The sequence below is a fragment of the Schistocerca gregaria genome, chromosome 2 (genome assembly GCF_023897955.1).
Source record: "Schistocerca gregaria isolate iqSchGreg1 chromosome 2, iqSchGreg1.2, whole genome shotgun sequence".
Lineage (NCBI taxonomy): Eukaryota > Metazoa > Arthropoda > Insecta > Orthoptera > Acrididae > Schistocerca > Schistocerca gregaria.
In genome coordinates, this window is record NC_064921.1 from 320,572,083 (window position 1) to 320,594,723 (window position 22,641).

At 40.2% G+C, this 22,641-nt stretch overlaps 1 protein-coding gene across 1 annotated transcript in view; it reads left to right on the forward strand.

Annotated features, from left to right (window-relative positions):
• Nucleotides 1-15,498, forward strand: part of LOC126336959 (DNA polymerase delta subunit 3) — a 52,829-nt gene extending 37,331 nt beyond the window's left edge. Inside the window, exons 7-8 of the mRNA XM_050001159.1 lie at nt 2,751-2,939; nt 14,993-15,498. Of these exons, the coding sequence (XP_049857116.1) occupies nt 2,751-2,939; nt 14,993-15,201 (398 nt within the window). The 3' untranslated portion in view covers nt 15,202-15,498. The remainder of the gene's footprint in view (nt 1-2,750; nt 2,940-14,992) is intronic.
• The last annotated feature ends 7,143 nt before the right edge of the window (nt 15,499-22,641 follow it).

A 22,641-nucleotide genomic window follows, 5' to 3' on the forward strand; every position in this document is an offset into this window, starting at 1 on the left:
TTGCATCACGATAACGCATCCACACGTTCATCCTTGTTGGTGCGTGACTATTGCACAAAAAACAAAATCATTGTGCTGCCTCATCCTCCATACTCTCCAGACATGGCCTCTGCAGACTTATTATTATTATTATTATTATTATTATTATTATTTCCAAAGTTGAAAACCATGTTGAGAGGACAAAGATTTGCAATGATAGATGAGATAAAAGGAAATTGCAGGCAGCACTTTGTGTGATCCAGCAAGAGATTTACCAAGACTGCTTCCATGGACAAAGTTCCAGAATCTTTTGAACAGACGTTGCATATCCCAAGATTGCCTTAGTAGTAGGTATGACGATTGTAGGTGAGGAAAGGAAATACTATATTGCATTGCATGTGGACATAGACAGTTTTGAAATCTGAATTGTGTGATGCTTACTAATTGGTGATAATTTTAGCCATGCTTGTGTTACAGCTATCTATCAGAAGACTATTTTAATAAAATGCAATGTTTGTTCTTAGGTTATCATATTAACCAGTAATTAATTTGTATTATTCAGCACATATTTCTATAGCTTTCCTTTCGTTATTTTATTGAACACAGTGGTAAACAGAAGAGAAAAATTAATTATAAAAAATATATTCTCTCACATTATTTGAAACAGTATGACAATGCGCAGGTGGTGTATGAATTCCATGCTTGTAGAAACTTACTGGTTCAGAGTTAACAATACCATCAAGCCAAGTTTGAAGTGCATTTTTGCCCAGGAACTAATTTTCTTGATAGCTTCTTTTATGAATCAACATGCAATGTAGTTTTCATGATAAATCTTCCTACACTGAGACCGAAAGATGTCTCAGTTGTTGGCAAAAAATGCCAGCTGCGATGGAGACACCCTTTGGGAGCAGTTTGTAGCAGATAGCACCCTTTTTGTACCAACAGATGCAAAATATTAGCTGTTCACACTGCCTTTTGCTTAAGGTGATGCCTTCTGTTTGGGCTCAGCCGTTAACTTCTTCTCATGAAATTAACGTAAAGACACTATAATTCATCACTAACAGCAGCATTGCATAGGATTACCAGATGGATGAATTGAGAACTTTCAAGCAAAAATGAAGATGTAACACCCCTTTGAGTTTTATTGTTTCGAATCAGACCATGTCATACACCATCACCTAACTTCTGAACTTTGCCCATTGAATGAAAAATGTTATGGGAAGGCTAAGTGGAAGCAGTTCATATATTTTCCAATTATTGAGACTTATCTGAATGTGGTAAACCATTCATAGCATCTGCCATCAAAACTGTATCTAGCCAAAAGTGAACAATAAGTCTCGATTGAGACTGTTTTGTATCATGCAGTGTTTGTAAGATTCAAGTATGCAAACTCCACTATGTAACTGTCAAGCATATAGATGCCAGAACTCCAAATAAAGAATGACAGTTGGTACATACACTAGAAAAAAATATTTTGGACTTAAATATCAACCCATTTTGTTTTAGGTAACTTTTAACTGTGATGTACACACTTCAACATTCCTCACAGTATTTGCTGCATTAGCAATGCCTTCAGTGTAGTTTATAGCAAAGAGCAACAGTAAACAGTATTATGTTTGCCAATGTTAGAACAGAAATGTGCACAAGGTGCGCTATGTTACAATCATTCGAGCAGACGTCGGCTGGTGTAAGACAGACTGTTGAACGAAACTCAATATTTCATCAGTGGGTGGAGAAACGTAAATGGTGTTATAGACCAAAGCAGTGTTCAGTGGGGAGGATGAGAATCTGAGGTTTAACATCCCATCTACTGTGAGATCATTAGAGTAAACAGCATTTGTACTTGACTTTCAACATTTAACTCCTTATATGTATAATTGCAGTGATCACGATTTGAATCCCATTGTGGCCATTCTAACAGATGCATTCTGTAATTTTACTTTTAAGCCCAGTACCTATCTTTGTCATAATTTCACAAACTTTGTAATGTCATTGATTTTAAAATTATTGTATTAACAATGACTTAAATATCTTTGCTATTATTAGTAGATATACATGTTACTGAACCAAAGAAAGAAAAAGTGCATTGACAATTTGACACACATTGGGTGTGATGCTTCACCTTCAGGTCTTAAGAGGTGTACAGAAGCCATTCAACCATTCATAAGAGAAGCCTTTTACTCAAAGTTGCCAAAACTGTTGGCAACATTTTAAACTTTTAAATGCAGCTTTCTATATTCACATATAAAACAGAGATGATGAAAATTTATTTGTAAGATAAAGTGAATTGTCAAGCTATTCTCCTGAAGTCAGATTGACATCTTTGTTGACCTCTGGGAATTGTACCCATTTTCCACACCTTTGTCATTCGAGTGCATTATCAGTTCTCAAGTTGCAATTCATCCCCTGTAACAGCTGATACAGATAAGCCACTTACTATTGAAGAGATTAAATTAGTGTCTCTCTGTGATCCCAACCAAATAGCAGCCTAATGATATAATGCTGTTAAAAGAATTTTATGAATGATTTGTTTCTGATGTCATTGGCATGAAATATAACATTCAGCAATTTTGTTTAGTTAACTGTCATCAAATAATAGAAATATGTCTTCCATTTTTAGTGCCAGAAAACTAGCAAGCTGTCTGTATTTCACAATAAAGTGTGTTTGTGTGTGTGTGTGTGTGTGTGTGTGTGTAAATTATTATATTAACTGACAAGTGCTATCAAGAAAACAGAGCTACCTAAGGATTTCCACAAGTATTTTCTTGCAGATATATTTGAGAAAGAGGAAATTCCCGAATCACCACCACCATTAGAAGAACATGAACCTGAATTGCCCTCCCAGCGAAGTGACATGGAAGACATAATACCATGCACTCCTCAGCAAGAACTCAATAAAGGTCGGAAACGCATACGGAAGTTGGTTGATAAAACGTTTATGGATGAGGATGGCTATATGAGTAAGTATCCACTCAGAGTGTCTTATACAGATGTGTGTTTCCTTCATCTCTGTACTTTGTGTGCTATTTTCTGATAATATCTAATGTAATACTGTCCCCTTATTACATATTTTCAACTTGTGAGCAGTAGTGATATTTAAATTTTGTTTGTAGTGAACAACTTACTTTTTTCCTAGTTGTTTCATATTGATTCACGCCACATTCAAAGTATTCAGAGAAGTGCCTAGAGGTTTGTGCAAATGGCTGTTTTAGAGGTCAGTTATTTTTCATTTAAGCTCAGTGTGAAATGAGAATTAGTTGTTTGTTGATGAATATCCTATAGTGAGTTGTGTGTGTCAGTTTTGAAATGCTGTGAATGATTGATCATCTCTTTCCATGCACAGTCTTAGATCTGCTGATTTGGAATAACAACATTTCTGTATCCAGAATGAAGAGGTAAGTGAGGTCCTTCATACTTATCAATGAACTGTTCTACCACTGATAACTGTGCCATGTTGGAGACTTTACTACGGATAACATTCAAACTGAGCGGGAAGTGATGTGGTTGTTAAGCCATTATATTTGCATGTACATCTACATATACACACATACTCTCAAGCTGCCATAAGGTGCATGGCGGAGGATACCCTGTACCACTACTAGTCATTTCTTTTCCTGTTCCACTTGCATATAGAGGGAAGGAAAACCAATTATCTATATGCCTCCGTATGAGCCCTAATCGGTCTAATGTGTCCAAGACGCATGTAGTTTTAGTCCATATGTGACTATCCAGATTTAAAGTGTCTGTGATTTCCTAATGTACGTAAAGCTAATGCTGGAGTGGTTCCTTTGAAGATGACGTGGGTAATTTCCGTCTCTATCTTTACCCAATCAAGGTTGTATTCCATATCTAATGTCTAGTCACTGACTGGATGTTACACCCTTGTCTTCTTTCTCTTTCCTTCCTTCCTTCCTTCCTTCCTTCCTCCTTCTTCGAGTTCATGAGGCCTATAATACTACTATCCGTATATTATTCAGAAACAGCTTTGTGAATTTTACTTCTTTGAAAACTTCCTTTCCCTCATATTTCTGTTGTAGGTAGTGAGTAGGTGAAGTTCTGTCAAAATAGATTGAACAAGATACTGATGTATGTGTAGCCATCTTTGCCATTCTCAAAAAGATACAATATCCATTCTCATCACAATCATAATTTATGTAACTTGAAAGTAAATGACATCGTCATCTGTACTAGTCGAGCTGCCAGTGTATGTTGGAGGGTACATGACATATCAGAATTAGCACCCATATTATTGCATTCATAGATGATTCCCAATAAGCAGTATTGTATGTACCCCTCTGTGCTCACCTGAATTTCTCTGTTTTCAGTCATGATTATTACTTGAGATATTAAGCCTGGAGGAAGTAGTATATTTTGGACTTGTAGTGGAGCATAGACCTAAGGAATTTTTATAGTGAAGCTGTCCATAATTCATACCTGTATTATAAGGTCTCCACTGAAGTTTTTTTTGTGATTTCTGTAACATTCATGAACTAACTAAACAAATTTTATGATGAAACATTCAGCTCATTTTTAAATACTTTTTATCTAACAATGGAAAATCTGTGATGGAGTAATTACAGTATTAGAGTGCTACTCACCATGTAGTGGACATGCTGAATCGCAGACGGACATAAAAAAAGAGTGCTAAACAAGTAAGCTTTCAGCCAAAAGGGCTTTTCCTGGAATATACAACATGCACAAACATAATTCACACACGTGACCTCTGTCTCTGCCTGCCGAGGTCAAACTGTGAGCAACTGTGCCTGATGGGTGAAGTAATTTAGGTGGTGGAGGCAAGGAGGAGGCTGGTGCAGTGAGGTGAGGTGTAGCAGGTTAGGAATGGGGGATGGTAAAGTGCTGCTTGTGGGAGCATACAGGGATGAGATGGGGAGAGGGTAGGGCAGCTGGTGCAGTTGGGAGGTTAGATGGAGACCAGGGGGAGAGGAAAGGGAGTGGAAAAAGAGACAAGTAAAAAGACTGTGGGTGTGTTGGTGGAATATAAGCTTGTGTAATGTTGGAGTGGGAATAGGGAAGGGGCTGAAGGACAGTAACTAATGAAGATTGAAGCCAGGGAGGCACAGGAACGTAGGATATATTACCAGGAGAGTTTCCATCTGTGCAGTTCAGAAAAGCTGATGTTGGTAGGAAGAATCCAGGTGGCACAGACTGTGAAGCAGTCATTGAAGTGAAGAACGTTCTGTTGGGCAGTGTGCTTAGCAACTGGGTGGTCCAGCTGTTTCTTGGCCACAATTTGTCAGTGGCCATTCATGTGAACAGACAGCTTGTTGGTTATCATGCCCACGGACGATGTAGCACAATGTTTCTGGCATAGATTGTAGATCACATGACTACTTTCACCGGTAACCCTGCCTATACCAAACTGGTGTGTGTGGTGGTGGGAGGATTATGGGACAGTTCTTGCATCTAGGTCTGTTACAGGGGTATGAAACATGATGCAAGGGGTTGGGAGCAGGGATGGATGAGGATATTGTGTATGTTCGGTGGGTGGCATAGTACCACTGTCAGAGAGGTGGGAAGGATAGCGGTTAGAACATTCCTAATTTCAGGGCACAACGAGAGGTAGTCAAAAACTCGTGGAGAATGTGCCTTATCTGTCCAGTTATCCACTACCTCCGAAAGTCCCACCATCCATCCTCGTGACTTGGTACCACCCAGGACTGGAGCGACTGAATCACATTCTCCACCAGGGTTTTGAGGAGTACTATTGAGAGAAAATTTAGAGAAGCATCATTTGAAGCTGACTGCAGAACGCTTCTACTGTGCCACTGTCCATTTTGTGTAAGGACTGTGCAGATGAGAATAATTAAGGCTCATAAGAAGGCATATAGACAGGCGCTTTCTCCTAAGTCTGTTTAAGAGTGAAACAGGAAAGGAAATGACTAGTACTGGTACAGAGTACTGTCTGCTGTGTACTGCATGGTGGCTTGCAGAATATGTATTTAGAAGTAGATGAATGGAACACTCAATTCTTGGCTGTCAACTCAGCATTTGAAAAGCACCATCTTATAACAGTAAATTTCCAATAACCATCTGACATGGGATTATACCTACTTCCTGATTTTTTTCTGCAGTTGATAAATTTTTAAAGAGCATACCAGTTAAATGTCAATAAATACGGATGGTACATCTTGTTAAGTAGAACTTCGAGTTGACATTGTCCTCGTAATTGCTGTTTCAGTTGTCAGTGTGCCATTTAACAATACATAATTCCTTCGATATGTGTCACATCTTAATTATTTTATAACCAGAATAGTGTGCTGCAGTAGCTAGATCCAACTTACATCTGTTACATTTTGCTATATTCTAGGTACTAATTTATAGTTCCTTTAATAAAACTCAAAAGTTATTGAACCTAATAATATAGAAACTTCCATACGATGTTTATATACTAAAATGCATTTACTGTTAAAATTTTAGCTTTATAGCTTCAGAATGGCATTTAATTTTATACTACTGTGGTAGGTGGGAGCTTCATGTCTATCTTGGCTAAAATAATTTGTTCACTATGCTGGGCATAGTAACTTATCTGCATTCCTGTTTTCTTATTCATTATTAAACCCACTCCTGTAATACTCTTACTTTACTTTGTATATATAACCTTATATTCACCTGACCAGAAGTCCTGTTCCTCCTGCCACCGAACTTCACTAATCCCCACTATATCTAACTCCAACTTATTCATTTTTCTTTTTAAATTTTCTAACCTACATACCCAATTAAGGGATCTAACATTCCATGATCCTATCCAGAGAATGCCAGTTTTGTTTCTCCTGATGACGACATCCTCCAGAGTAGTCGCTGCCAGGAGATCTGGACTATTTTATCCAAGATAATGCCATCACCATTTAACGACACAGTAGAGGTGCATGTTCTCAGGAAAAATTACGGCTGTAGAGTCCCCACCTTGCTTTCAACTGTTTGCAGTACCAGCCAGCAGGGCTATTTTGGTTGATGTTACGAAGCAAGATCAATCAACCAATCATGCATACAGTTGCCCCTGCAATTACTGGAAAGACTACTGCTACTCTTCAGGAACCACATTTTCTATGACTCCTCAACAGATACCCCTGCTTTGTGGTTGTACCTACAGTATAGCTATTTGTATCTCTGAGGCCTGCAAGCCACCTCACCGATGTCATGGATCATGGTTGAAGTACAAGTTTACATGTCATCTAGCTCTGCAGATGATGAAGAGATTGAAGAAATGATGATGAAGTAAAATAAAGTAAAAATAAGATAAAGTAGGTGAAAATTTAATTGTGATGGGGGTCTGGAACTCGGTAGTAAGAAAAGGAAGAGAAGGAAAAATAGTAGGCAAATGTGGAACGGGCAAATGGAATGAAAGGGGAAGCCACCTGGTAGTTTTGCACAAAGCATAATTTAATCATCGCTAGCATAAGAGGAGGTTATATATGTGGAAGGGACCTGGGGACACTGTAAGGTTTAAGATTGATTATATAATGGATAGACAGAGATTTAGGAATCAGATTTTAAATTGTAAGACATTCCCATGGGCAGATGTGGACTCTGATCACGATTTATTGGTTATGGACTGTTGATGAAAACTGAAGAAATTGGAAAAAGGTAGGAAATTAAGGAGAAGGGACCTGGATAAGTTGAAAGAACCAGAGGTTGTTGAGAGTTTCAGAGAGAGCATTAGGCTACAGTTGACAAGAACAGGGGAAAGGAATACAGTAGAAGACAAATGGCAGCTTTAAGAGATGAAATAGTGCAGGCAGCAAAGGATCAAATAGGTAAAAAGACAAGGCCTAGTATGAATCCTTCGATAACACAAGAGATCCAGAATGAGATTTTCACTCTGCAGCGGAGTGTGCGCTGATATGAAACTTCCTGGCAGATTAAAACTGTGTGCCCGACCGAGACTCGAACTCGGGACCTTTGCCTTTCGCGGGCAACTTTACAGAGCTTCTGTAAAGTTTGGAAGGTAGGAGACGGATACTGGCAGAAGTAAAGCTGTGAGTACCGGACGTGAGTCGTGCTTCGGTAGCTCAGTTGGTAGAGCACTTGCCCGCGAAAGGCAAAGGTCCCGAGTTCGAGTCTCGGTCGGGCACACAGTTTTAATCTGCCAGGAAGTTTCAACACAAGAGATGTTGAATTTAATTGATGAAAGGAGGAAATTTAAAAATGCAGCAAGTGAACCAGGCGAAAAGCGATTACAAACCTCTAAAAAATGAGATTGGCAGGAAGTGCAAAATTGCTAATCAGCAATGTCTAGAGGACAAATGTAAGGACTTAGAAGCATATTTCCTAGTGCAAAGATAGATAATGCCTGCAGGAAAATTAAAGAAGCCTTTGGAGGAAAGGAAGCAGGTGCATGAATATCAAGAACTTGGATGGAAAATCAGTCCTAAGCAAAGAAGGGAAAGCTGAAAAGTGGAAAAAGTATATAGAGGGTGTATATAAGGAAGATGAACTTGAAGGCAATGTTGTAGAAATTGAAGAGGATGAAGATGAGATGGGAGATATGAAATATGATACTGCGAGAATTTGGCAAAGCTGTGAAAGATCTAAGTTGAAACAAGGCCCTGGGAGTAAATGACAGTCCACCAGTACTACTGATAGCCTTGGGAGAGCCAGCCGTGACACAATTCTTCCATCAGGTGTGCAAGATATTTGAGACAGGTGAAATATTCTTAGACTTCAAGAATAATGTAATAATTGCGATACCAAAGGAAGCAGTTGCTGACAGGTGTGAAAATTGCCGAACTACCAGTTTAATAAGTCATGGTTGCAAAATATTAACAAGAATTCTTTATAGAAGAATGGAAAAATTGGTAGAAGCAGACCTTGGGGAAGATCAGTTTAGATTCCGGAGAAATGTACAAATGCGCGAGGCAATACTGACTTCACGGCTTATCTTAGAAGATAGGTTAAGGAAAATGCTCGAAGAGATTTCAGGATTACAGCCAGTTATCATGAACTACATTCCACCATATTTCAACTGGACATCTGCCAGTGATTTTCAGGTGAGCCATCGAAGACTGACGAAGACATTCTCCTCTCCACCTTATATAGTGTGCTGATAGTATTCCCACTCATGTTTCGGAGTAACGAAGAAGCTGTATGGCCTACTTAGTGATACTATGTACAGGAAGATTGATGACAGCACATGTGCAATGGAAAAGTGTACACTCCTGAATTCTTCCTCTTACCTCCAGAGACCATCAAGTGATTAAGACCACATGGCAGCATACCACCAAGACTGTATGGTGTTCCTAAAGTGCACAAAGAAGATCTTCCTTTACAATGTGTACTGAGTATTATTGATGCCCCACATATGATTTAGCCAAACATCTTGCTTTCTTGCTGAGACCATTACTTGTCAAATGCCCACATATACAGAATGCTGCCGATTTTATCAACAGACTGGAAGCTCTCCACCTAAGTAGTTTGGACCTTTTAGTGAGTTTTGATGTAGCATCTCTTTTTAAAAAGGTACTTCTTGCTGATTCCTTGGCACTAATTGGCAAACAGTTTCAGTTGTACATCACTGCTTTGTTTCGGCATGCTATTTCCTGAACCTATTTTATATTTAACCAAGAATATTTTGAACAGACTGACAGTGTCCCCCTAGGCAGCCGCATATCTCCCCTGGTGGCTAACTTTCGTGTAAAGGATTTTGACGAAAGAGCACTTGAATCAGCAGTTCTAAAACCAACTGGTTTTTGGAGGTATGTGGATGATACTTTCGTAATGTAGCCCCAGGGAGAAGATCAGTTAGAGTTTTTACATCATCTTAACTCCATACATGAGAACATTCAATTTACTGTGGAAGTGGAGAAAGATGGTTGTCTCCCATTCCTGGATGTTTTGATTGGATGAAAGAGTGATGGCTCTCTGGGAAATTATGTTTACTGTAGGCTCACTCACACTTATTTGTACTTGCACTCTTCAGCTTGTCACCACCCTTCCCAAACCATGAGTGTGCTTAAAACCCTTGTACATAGGGCTCATACAGTGTCAGATGCATATAGTTTACCTAAAGAGCTTGCACATTTAAGGACAGTGTTCAGAGACAATTAATACTCAACCTAGCAAATTAACAAGACATTCTCAGCTAAAACGAAGAACTGGAATCGGATAACAAGGAGAATGCACCAGCAAATTCCTTAGCTTTTCTTCCCATTGTTGGAAATATTTCCTTCAAAATAGCTAGAAACCTTAGTCATTTTCAGGTGAAAGTGATTTTCTGCCCATCATCTAAGATTTTGTACTTATTGGAATCAGTGAAGGATAATTTGTTATTGCGGAAGGCAGGAATATACAGAATACCTTGCCAGTGTGGTATGGCCTCTATAGGACAAGCAGCACACACAGTGGAAGAAAGTTGCGCAGAACATAAATGTTGCACTTGCCTTGTGCAACCCAGCAAGTCTGCAGTTGCAAAACATTGTATCTCCAATGGAATATGACAAAACATTAATTTTGCCCACAGAAATATCTTTTTGGATGTTTATTATAAAAGACTCCTTTGAAATAAGCATCACGGAAAATCTAATGAACCATGACAGTGGCTACCAGATAGGTAATATGTTGAAGCCCGTCATCTATGAGATTTGCTCCAGACAAAGACACCACAGTACCCTGATTACTGCGGCGAGTGGTAATACCAAAGACAGCTGATCCTTGAAATTCCACCAGCGAGAGTGCTACCGCTGGGCAGTGTGGTACTTCCGTCACCATTACTCTGACGCATGAGCGGCAATACTATCAGCACACTATGTAATGTGGAGCGGAGAACATCTTTGTCAATCTTCGATGGCTCTCCTGAAGATGCCCAATTGAAATACACAGACGCATTAAAGAAACTGATAAAGGCATACATCATCAAATGCAGAGATATGTAAACAGACAGAATATGGCACTGCAGTGAGCAACACTTATATAAGACAACAAGTGCCTTGCGCAGTTGTTACATCGGTTACTGCTGCTACAATGGCAGGTTATCAAGATTTAAGTGAGTTTGAATGTGGTGTTATAATCAGTGCATGAGCGATGGGACGCAATATCTCCGAGGTAGCGATGGAGTGGGAATTTTCCCATACGACCATTTCATGAGTGTACAGTGAATATCAGGAATCTGGTAAAGCATCAAATCTCTGACATGGAACCAATGATGACTGAATCATTTAGCGTGAGAGAAGTGCAACCCTTTCGCAAACTGCTGCAGATTTCAATGCTGGGCCAACAACAACTGTCAGCAAGTGAACCATTCAATGAAACATCATAGATCTGGACTTTTGGAGCTGAAGGGCCACTCATGTGCCCTTGATGACTGCATGACACAAAGCTTTACACCTTGCCTGGGCCCATCAATACCTACATTGGATTGTTGATAACTATAAACATGTTGCCTGGTTGGATGAGTCTTATTTTCAATTGCATTGAGCAGATGGACGTGTATGTGTATAGAGATAAGTTCATGAATCCATGGACCCTGCATGTCAGCAGAAGACTGTTCAAGTGGGTGGAGGCTCTGTAATGGTGTGAGGCATGTGCAGTTGGAATGTATGACCCCTGATAACGTCTGGATACGGCTCTGATAGGTGACACGTATGTAAGCATCCTGTCTGATCACCTGCATCAGTTCATGTCCATTGTGCATTCTGATGTGTCCATTCTGCATTCCCATGGACTTGGACAATTCCCACAGGACAATGCAACACCCCACACGTCCAGTATTGTTACAGAGTGGCTGCAGGAATACTCTTCTGAGTTTAAACACTTCTGCTGGCCACCAAACTCCCCAGACATGAACATTATTGAGCATATCTGAGATGCCTTGCAACATGCTGTTCAGAAAGAGCTCCAACCCCTCGTATTCTGGCCGCTATCGACAGGGGATCTCAAGTTGATTCCGTATTTCTAGATTTCCGGAAAGCTTTTGACACCGTTCCTCACAAGCGACTTCTAATCAAGCTGCGGAGCTATGGGGTATCGTCTCAGTTGTGCGACTGGATTCGTGATTTCCTGTCAGGAAGGTCGCAGTTCGTAGTAATAGACGGCAAATCATCGAGTAAAACTGAAGTGATATCAGGTGTTCCCCAGGGAAGCGTCCTGGGACCTCTACTGTTCCTGATCTATATAAATGACCTGGGTGACAATCTGAGCAGTTCTCTTAGACTGTTCACAGATGATGCTGTAATTTACCGTCTAGTAAGGTCATCCGAAGACCAGTATCAGCTGCAAAGCGATTTAGAAAAGATTGCTGTATGGTGTGTCAGATGGCAGTTGACGCTAAATAACGAAAAGTGTGAGATGATCCACATGAGTTCCAAAAGAAATCCGTTGGAATTCGATTACTCGATAAATAGTACAATTCTCAAGGCTGTCAATTCAACTAAGTACCTGGGTGTTAAAATTACGAACAACTTTAGCTGGAAGGACCACATAGATAATATTGTCGGGAAGGCGAGCCAAAGGTTGCGTTTCATTGGCAGGACACTTAGCAGATGCAACAAGTCCACTAAAGAGACAGCTTACACTACACTCGTTCGTCCTCTGTTAGAATATTGCTGCGCGGTGTGGGATCCTTACCAGGTGGGATTGACGGAGGACATCGAAAGGGTGCAAAAAAGGGCAGCTCGTTTTGTATTATCGCGTTATAGGGGAGAGAGTGTGGCAGATATGATACACGAGTTGGGATGGAAGTCATTACAGCATAGACGTTTTTCGTCGCGGCGAGACCTTCTTACGAAATTTCAGTCACCAACTTTCTCTTCCGAATGCGAAAATATTTTGTTGAGCCCAACCTACATAGGTAGGAATGATCATCAAAATAAAATAAGAGAAATCAGAGCTCGAACAGAAAGGTTTAGGTGTTCGTTTTTCCCGCTCGCTGTTCGGGAGTGGAATAGTAGAGAGATAGTATGATTGTGGTTCGATGAACCCTCTGCCAAGCACTTAAATGTGAATTGCAGAGTAGTCATGTAGATGTAGATGTAGATTCTTACGGATTTATGGACAGCCCTGCAGGATTTATGGTGTGAATTTCCTTTAACACTTCTTCAGACATTAGATGAGTCCATACCACGTCATGTTGTGGCATGTCCTGCCCACTATCCTTCCTACCCCTCCCACAGTGGTATTCTGCCGTCCACCGAACCTACATAATATACTCGTCCATTCTTACACAACTCCTGCTTCCAATCCCTTATCTCTTGGCTCATACCCCTGTAATAGAGCTAGATGAAGACCTGTCCAATACAACCTCACACCACCACCTACTCCAGTCCAGTCACTGACATCAGTTATCCCATCAAAAGCAGGGCTGCCTGTGAAACCAGTCATGTGGTCTACAAGCTAAGCTGCAACCATTGTGCTGCATTGTATATAGGCATGACAATCGTCACCCAATCATCACTCCCATCATGCGTTGGTGCTGCTGTTCACAGTGTGGCTTCAGTTACCTGAGGCTACAGTCATGAGTGTAACTTGGGTTTCCTTGCGTGTGTGTGTGTGTGTGTGTGTGTGTGTGTGTGTGTGTGTTGTTGACAAAGGCCGTAACGACTGAAAGCTGTAATTGTGAGAGTCTTTTTGTTGTGCCTATCTGCGACCATGTGACTCAGTATCTCCACTGTATGGTGAGTAGCTACTTTTCTTCTCATAATATCGTTACAGTCCTTCCTGGATTTTCCATTGTTTGATTCCATATTGGACCTACTTTTAGAGAAAGTAAAGTGTATCTAACACGCATTCAAATAGAGCATGTTGCTGTTTGACACCTTTGGCAAGAGGATGTACCAGATTGTGAGACTTGTGGTGTATGTGTATAGATATTTTGGATGAATGCTCCTTCCTTGCTGATGGTGGCCTTTGGATATGTGATCTGCCCTTTGTTTTAGGAAATTGCAGAGTCTCATATCAGTTGTGACAACTATATTTTAATTTAATTATGTTCTCCTTAATGTAGATATCAAGTGTTATCATTATACTGTTGGAATATGTAGCTTTTCTCCATTTACATGATGCATTCATTTTTGTGAATGACCAGCATGTAATCATCCTGTGATCGTATATCTTTTTTCTATATTATAATAAAGTAGATTACTATAGCACTGGAACTCATGTCCTACAGCTGTGGTGTCTTTCTAGACAGCACTTCTTATCTTACTTTAACGGACCCCCCCAGGGCACAATGCTGCTTATACAGTATAACATACTGTTGCATTGACAGCTTTTGTGTTTTCACACTCCTGAGTAATAAGACTGCTTGCATATATCACTCAGTTGTTGACAACAAATAAATTTATTTCTCAGTTTTGCATTCTCACCCTTATTTCTGAGTTTTGCATTCTCACGCATCCCTGCCTGGAGCATGTTTTGAATTTTTCTGTTGCACAGAAACTTTTCGAAGTTCTCTTTAGACACCAAAGTCATGCACATTTTTAGAGAAGAGAATTTGTTTATCATGATAGCTGTAACCGCTCAAGTAATAAAATACTTTCACTAATAGGATCATACATATTTGTACAGCATTTTCATTTATTTTATGTAATTGTATTCCTTACTTACTGAGACTACCTTCTTTTTTAGTTCAATGTACCTAATTTGACTCTTGTATAGGTGTTAGTGATCAGACTGTCATACATAGTATTCCAAGCACCTACACGTCATACGTCTCCTGAGATGCATTTCTCTTTCTATCTACTTTTCTCTTTATTTTATTCCACATATACCACAAGGAAAGGATAATTGGGCATAAAATAAGAGGTTTGGTGTTTATTGCCATCAGTAATTGATTTTGTAGCGTGTAGTGGTCCTTTCATCCTGTTTTATACTAGGTTTTAAAGTTCCAAACTTTTATGGACATACTCTGTGTTCATTAGTGTCCATTAAATTTTTGGCAGCATAGCAAAAAGGAATTTTACTTATTGCAAGAATTGCTTAAACATCATTTTATTGAGTCTCACTATAATTTAGCAATAATTTTAATCTCTTAATAGTAATCACACTATACGTCTTGTTGCAGTTACAAAGAAGGAATTTGTGTATGAAAGCTGCAGTGAAAGTGATCATGAAGAAGGGAAAGAAAATGCAGTGAAGACAAAAAATGAATCCACAACAAAAAATACCAAAAAAGAAACTGAGAATGATGTTCGAGAGAGTCCAAAGAAAAAGGTTTCACCTCCTCAGAGATCAAAACAGGCAACACTTATGAACTTTTTTAAGAAAAGTTAAGTTTTATAAATATATTTTATTTGCAACCCCGTGAAACATAGTAATGTTACAAAAGTGTAAGATATATGTGTATTTTTAATTCTATTCAAGGAATGTATTTTCAGGTTTTTTGCTATTATTATTAATGACCCAAGATGTATATGAACATGTTTATTTTGTTGTTCTGCATGTATATACATCCTGAAAGAAATTTGTAATGTAATGTGCCTTTCATTGCTGGACTGATTATTAAGTCATTTGTGTCCTGAGTTAATTGTACACAAAAACATATGATTATTAAAAACAATGCACTTAAAATTTTATAATTTGATGTCATATTTTGTAATGCAGTTACAGATATGCTGCTTTACCAAAACACATGAGAATACCTCACTTTCATGGCTTTAAACATGAAGCCTTAAATTTGTTAAGAATGTGAATTCTTGGTTACACACTACTATCTCAGATTCGTATCTACATCAGTACTCTGCAAGCCACCTGATGATGTGTGGCAAAGGGTACTTCTGGTACCATTATCTTACCCCACTCTTCCCCGTTCTACTCACAAATGGCACATGGCGGGAATGAATGTCAGTAAGCATCTGTATTAGTTCTAATTTCTCAAATATTCTCATTGTCGTCATTCCACGAGGCATATGTGAGAGGAAGTAATACGTTGTTAGTCTCTTCCTTGAAAGTACTGTCTCTAAATTTTAATAGTAGTCTTCCCCATCATGCAAAAAGCTTCTTCTGCAGCATGTGCCACTGGAATTTTTTAAGCATCTCAGTAAAATTCTTGCACCATTTAAATGATCATGTGTCAAAATGCACCACTCTTCATTGGATCTTCCCGTGTCTTCTGTCAATCCTACCTGGTAAGGGTCCTAGATTGATGCAGAATACTCCAGAATGGGTCGAACATTTACATTGTAAGCCACTTTCATGTATAAGTTATAACTTAAGGTTCGTCCTGTGAATCTGTCTGGCACGTGCTTTTCGCGCTTTTAGTTTTATGTGGTCATTCCACTTAGGGTCTCAGAATTATTACTCAGTAATATATATACATATATATATATTAAAAACAAAGATTCCAAGACTTACCAAGCGGGAAAGCGCCGGTAGATAGGCACAATAAATAAAACGCACAAACACACACACAGAATTTCGAGCTTTCGCAACCGGCGGCTGCTTCGTCAGGAAAGAGGGAACGAAAAGGAAAGGTGAAAGGATGTGGGTTTTAAGGGAGAGGGTAAGGAGTCATTCCAATCCCGGGAGCGAAAAGACTTACCTTAGGGGGGAAAGAGGACAGGTGTACACTCGCGCGCGCGCACACACACACACACACACACACACACACACACACACACACACACACACACATATCCATCCGCACCTACACAGACACAAGCAGACATTTGTAAAGGCAAAGAGTTCGGGCAGAGATGTCAGTCGAGGCGGAAGTATAGAGGCAAAGAAGTTGTTGAAAGACAGGTGAGGTATGAGCGGCGGCAACTTAAAATTAGCGAAGGTTGAGGCCTGGCGGATATCAAGAAGAGAGGATATACTGAAGGGCAAGTTCCCATCTCCGGAGTTCGGATAGGTTGGTGTTGGTGGGAAGTATCCAGATAACCCGGACCGTGTAACACTGTGCCAAGATGTTCTGGCCGTGCACAAAGGCATGTGTAGCCACAGGGTGATCCTCATTACCAACAAACACTGTCTGCCTGTGTCCATTCATGCGAATGGACAGTTTGTTGGTGATCATTCCCACATAGAAAGCGTCACAGTGTAGGCAGGTCAGTTGGTAAATCACGTGGGTGCTTTCACACGTGGCTCTGCCTTTGATCGTGTACACCTTCCGGGTTACAAGACTGGAGTAGGTGGTGGTGGGAGGGTGCATAGGACAAGTTTTACACCGGGGGGGTTACAAGGGTAGGAGCCAGAGGGTAGGGAAGGTGGTTTGGGGATTTCATAGGGATGAACCAAGAGGTTACGAAGGTTAGGTGGACGGCGGAAAGACACTCTTGATGGAGTGGGGAGGATTTCATGAAGGATGGATCTCATTTCGGGGCAGGATTTTAGGAAGTCGTATCCCTGCTGGAGAGCCACATTCAGAGTCTGATCCAGTCCTGGGAAGTATCCTGTCACAAGTGGGGCACTTTTGGGGCTCTTCTGTGAGAGGGTCTGGCTTTGAGGGGATGAGGAAGTGGCTCTGGTTATTTGCTTCTGTACCAGGTCGGGAGGGTAGTTGCAGGATGCGAAAGCTGTTTTCAGGTTGTTGGTGTAATGGTTCAGGGATTCAGGACTGGAGCAGATTCGTTTGCCACGAAGGCCTAGGCTGTAGGGAAGGGACCGTTTGATATGGAATGGGTGGCAGCTGTCATAATGGAGGTACTGTTGCTTGTTGGTGGGTTTGTTGTGGACGGATGTGTGAAGCTGGCCATTGGACAGATGGAGGTCAACGTCAAGGAAAGTGGCATGGGATTTTAACGCTTTCAACATTACCGCTGGTATAAAATCCACTGTTCCAAGTTTACAAACATTTCGTGTAATCTTGTGAATACTATTTCACAGCTTCAGTTCCATTCTTATCACTGATAAGATACGGGAGGTATCAGATTATACATCTGGTGTCAAGTTTCATGTTACACATGAGCAACTTGCCAACTTATATTCAAAGCCACCCATCACCACTCGCCCACACACTCCCTCACCACCGGAGAAACATTGGTAATTGATCAAAGCTACCCAGAGGAACCCAACACCCTCCCCTAATCCCCTCCCATCCCTTGCACCAGTGAGAATCAAGCACCCCCTTCCCTTCTTCATCTTTTATATCTGGGACACACGAGTGAGAGGAGTGGATTCATGAGCTGAGAAACATAGGAAGAATATCAGGTTGTATCTTTTTGTTAATAACAAATTATGTTGTCATGTCACTCAAGGTCTGTTTGTTAAAAAAAATTTACTGTTTCGTCATTCGAGCCACCAGGAGAGACCACACCCAGGCAGGTATGTAATAACTCTCATTGCTCCCCAGTTTTATGCATTTTCACCCATGTTTCTATTTTTTTCCAATTACAAGAGCTCCATCCTACTGTTCCCGACTATGCATTGATGTCATGATGCTCTCAGCCAATCACAATGCAGCACGTGCCCAATCTGTTTTATCATTGGCCAAGACACCACTACATTACTAGTGTGCGCGTGCGCTTGCGCGTGCGTGTCATAATGTATGTGATAGAAACAAACACGTTGATAGTGTGTGTGTGTGTGTGTGTGTGTGTGTGTGTGTGTGTGTGTGTGTGTGTGTGAGAGAGAGAGAGAGAGAGAGAGAGAGAGAGAGAGAGAGAGAGAGAGGGCGGGGGGGATCAGTATCTGCCACCTCAGCGAAGCCCTCTATAACGCTGAGATGGGGTGTATAGCCATGAACACTGCTCCAACCCAATAGTGGCCAAGAAAGTTGCATTATTATAGGTGTAATCCTCTCCAACCTGGTTGCTGGCACAAAAGGCATTGCTGCTATATCAGCTCTGGCCAAGGGATCTGCCACCATATTAATAATGGCAAGCAGATACTAACACATCAGTAGAAATATCAGTGACTGCTACAAATAAACACCTAGATTATGAGGAACACCCCCCCCCCCCCCCCCCCCCATATTTGCAAGACATGCAGATCAAATGCAGCAAGTGAGTTGCTGGTAGGACATGGAACTTCTTGAGTTGCAGTGGTTGCTACTGAATCCTTGATCATGGTTGAAAGAAAACATATTTGCCCAACACTACACCAGGCCATTGCCCCAGGAATGAATTACATTATTTAAACATCTCTGACACAGCCAACCTGGTGACTGGCACAAAAGGCACTGCTACGAAATCTGACATCCTGCCACAGTAAACCAGTCATAATCACTGAACCTACGCATTCACCGGTGGAAATCTGTGGATACCTTTCCAGATAAGTGTTTCTAACAGTTAAATGCCAAGCACTCCCCTCAATTTTCTATTTTCTCTCTGGACCAATTGCAGTGAACCTAAAAAAACTAGCAATTATGAGTGGGCAGTGTCAGTGTTGGTCAGCAAGAGTTCTGTGATGAAATGGAGACACACAACACAATATAAACTATTGCATAATTATTATAGTGGTTTGACATTCCTAGAAGACACACAAAGAATTCAGTTAGGATAGCTACCAATCCTTAATTGGTAAGTATGGTTTGGAGTTCTCTTCAAACATGGACAGGACTAGTGCAACTGCTATATTCACCACACCCACACATGAACCAAACAGCAGGTATCGGGAGAAAATTTAGTGACAAAATACAATTCTGCGAGAACACTGAATGTGGATGAGATACGCCAGGGCTCTCAGACAGAACAAAAAGACACGTATGTAACTCTCACAATATTAGTCTGCATGAACACTAAAAGATGCTTAAATGTAGAGGGAGTCTATATATGTATCCCTGCCATCCAAATGAGACTAAGCAATGGTCCCAGTGTAACAAAATAATAATAATAAAAAAAACCTTAGTTACCAACTCATTGACTCAGAGTGATACAATGTAGTGGTAGAGAGCAGCAGTATTCACATGCTGTCTGTCCTTGAGCATTTTTGGGCAGGATGCCGAATGTCATTCTGCAGGAGACTCCAACACCACTGACACAATAGTGGACCAAGGGGACGACTGGTGTAGCCAACACTGGGAATACTGGCCAAACATGAACCACAGGAAATCATCCTGTGTGTCAGCAAATCTCAGATCTGTGTGTTCGCGTAGTTAATGGTCCACAATTCCATCTCCCACCACTCACGAGTCTCCATCAATTGTCCAGAGGCCACTCAATGACCAGTAAAATCGAGGATAAGCTAAACAGTGGCCAGCCCACCAGCTCATGCAGGGCTGGCATCAGAGGAAGCCAGCACTTGAGAGAGTGAGAGTGTGTGTGTGTGTGTGTGTGTGTGTGTGTGTGTGTGTGTGTGTGTGTGTGTGTGTCGCACTTAGAAGTGTTCTGGAGGCAGTGGACAATGTATGAATTAAAACATTCTAAAAAAGTTTTCTTATTGTACATCTCTATAAATACTGAGAATAAACCCAGTAATGACATTCTGCTAACAGTAGCACACTTTACCTGCACGGTGAGAAGTTACTATTATGTCGATTGCAGTAAGAAAAAAAATATTCTGAGGCAAATGTGCAGTAACTTGTCTCATGTTTATCATTGTGAAGGGAATACTAATAATGTATAAGGTCCTATATATTTTCTAGGAAATGTGTCACATAGAATAAGTACACTGTTAAATAAGAAATATGGCTTTAAAGTTGCTTTCTCTTTAAGGGGAGCTGGATTGATGAAAATGACAAAATTAATGTTGCTTGGTTTTTTCATTATAAAATTATTTGGAGTTTTCTGAATAAAATGAATCAAGTTTCACCTCATCTAAGTGAATTCTAAGTGTATTTTTTATCACTGCCAAGTTGACGTGCCGCGTAAATGGTTGTAGCGACTTGGTGTGTCACCTCTGACGGCGCCGCTCGCTGGCTGCAAGCATGGTATCTTTGCGGAATTAGGCAGTATTTTGTTTTCCAACATTGTATGGCTTTATCTCTGTGACAAGTGACTGTTCTTATAGGTAAACATAAACACTATACTGTATGTGTTGACTTGTGGAGTTCGCTTTGTGTTGTTTAGCTGTTCAATTTTGCATATTTGACGAATTTTGCTCATATCTGTTTTACGTATTTGGTTTGTGGATATCAATATGCCCCGTTTCAGCAATTGAGTGTTTAGGAAAAGGCACAATGAGTGGAAGAAGAAATCTTGTTGTTTTGAAGGAAGATGCTGCTCAGTCTGCTTCACCGACTACTCCAAATGATTGTGATAGAACTTCTTCCAGCAAGAAACTTTGTGACAGCAAAGAAAAATTTGAAAACTATGAAAGTGATAGTAATAATGTGAATGAAATAATTAACATTTGCTTGCACTCTAACATTTTGAAACATAATGTATTTTGCCAAGTTTGCAAAGAAAGAGAACTGGAATTGAAAATAACTTTACACAATGGTTTGGCATGTAAAATGTTATTGAAGTGTAACAAACGTGCTGCAGAAGTTTTGTTTTCTAATTCTAACAGTATTCTTCGTAGTGGTAATAGTGGAAAGAAGGTGTATGATATAAATGTTAGGCTAGTGTATGGCTAGCATTGCGCAGGGACAATGTTATGTGGAATTATGAACTTGTCAAAACCACCAACCAAGTTTAGATTTTATTATAAATTGGTGGGATCTTCTGCTGAAGATATTGCTCAAGCAACAGTGAAGAAAGCAGTTGAAGAAGCTGTGACAGATAATGTGAATTGTAGAGATTTAACTGTTGCTTTAAATGGATCATGGCAATGTAGAGGTCATACATCTCTAAATGGAATTATGACAGTTACCAGTGGAGACAGTTGCAAAGTAATTGATGTTGCTATTCTCTCAAAACATTGTAGATGTAAGGGCAATATCAAGGACGAACATAGTGAAAGTTGTGAAGCAAATTTTCACGGCACGAGTGGAGCGATGGAAGTAGAGGGAGTGAAAGCAATTTTTTCCAGATCACAGGAGTGGTATAATGTATGATACACTAACTATTTAGGAGATGGTGATTCTAAGGGATATAAAGCTGTAGAGGAACTGAAACCTTATGGCAATGAAATTCACATAAAAAACAGGAGTGCATTGGACATGTTCAGAAGCGTATGGAGGCTCCCTTGTGCAAACTAAAGCAGACATTTGGATCCCAGAAGCTTAGTAATGGTAAGACCCATGGAGAAAGAAAAGATTGACAGATGAAGCAATTGATAGATTGCAGAGGTATTATGGGTGTGCAATTAGGCAAAATACAAGAAGCATTGAGCATATGAGGAGAGCAGTTTGGGCATTATTTTTTCATACTGCATCAACAAATGAGCACCCACAACATGCACTGTGCCCCACAGGTGATGACTCATGGTGTAAGTACCAATCAGGAAAGGAATATGCCCAGAAAACAATTTCCCAAATGCTGTAAGATATAATTAAGTCCATATTCAGAGATTTGTCACAGCCAAGTTTATTGGAAAAGTGTTTCCATGGGAAAATGCAAAATTCGAATGAAAGTGTAAACAATTTAATTTAGATTAGGATACCCGAAAGACTGTTTGTACAGATAAAAACATTGCATTTTGGAATGTATGATGCAGTGGCAACATACAAAGAAGGAAACATTATCAAATGTGATGTGCTGAAACGTTTAGGTTTCCAACCAGGACCCACCATTTCTACAATGTGCCTAACTGATGAAGAAAGACTAAGAGGTGCAGGAAGAAGAGATAAAAGCCTACAACATCCAACAAAGGGGAAGAAAACACCAGTGAAAAGGAAACTAACACTGGAAAAAGAAGAGGATGCTGGTAATCCATCATATGTGGCAGGAA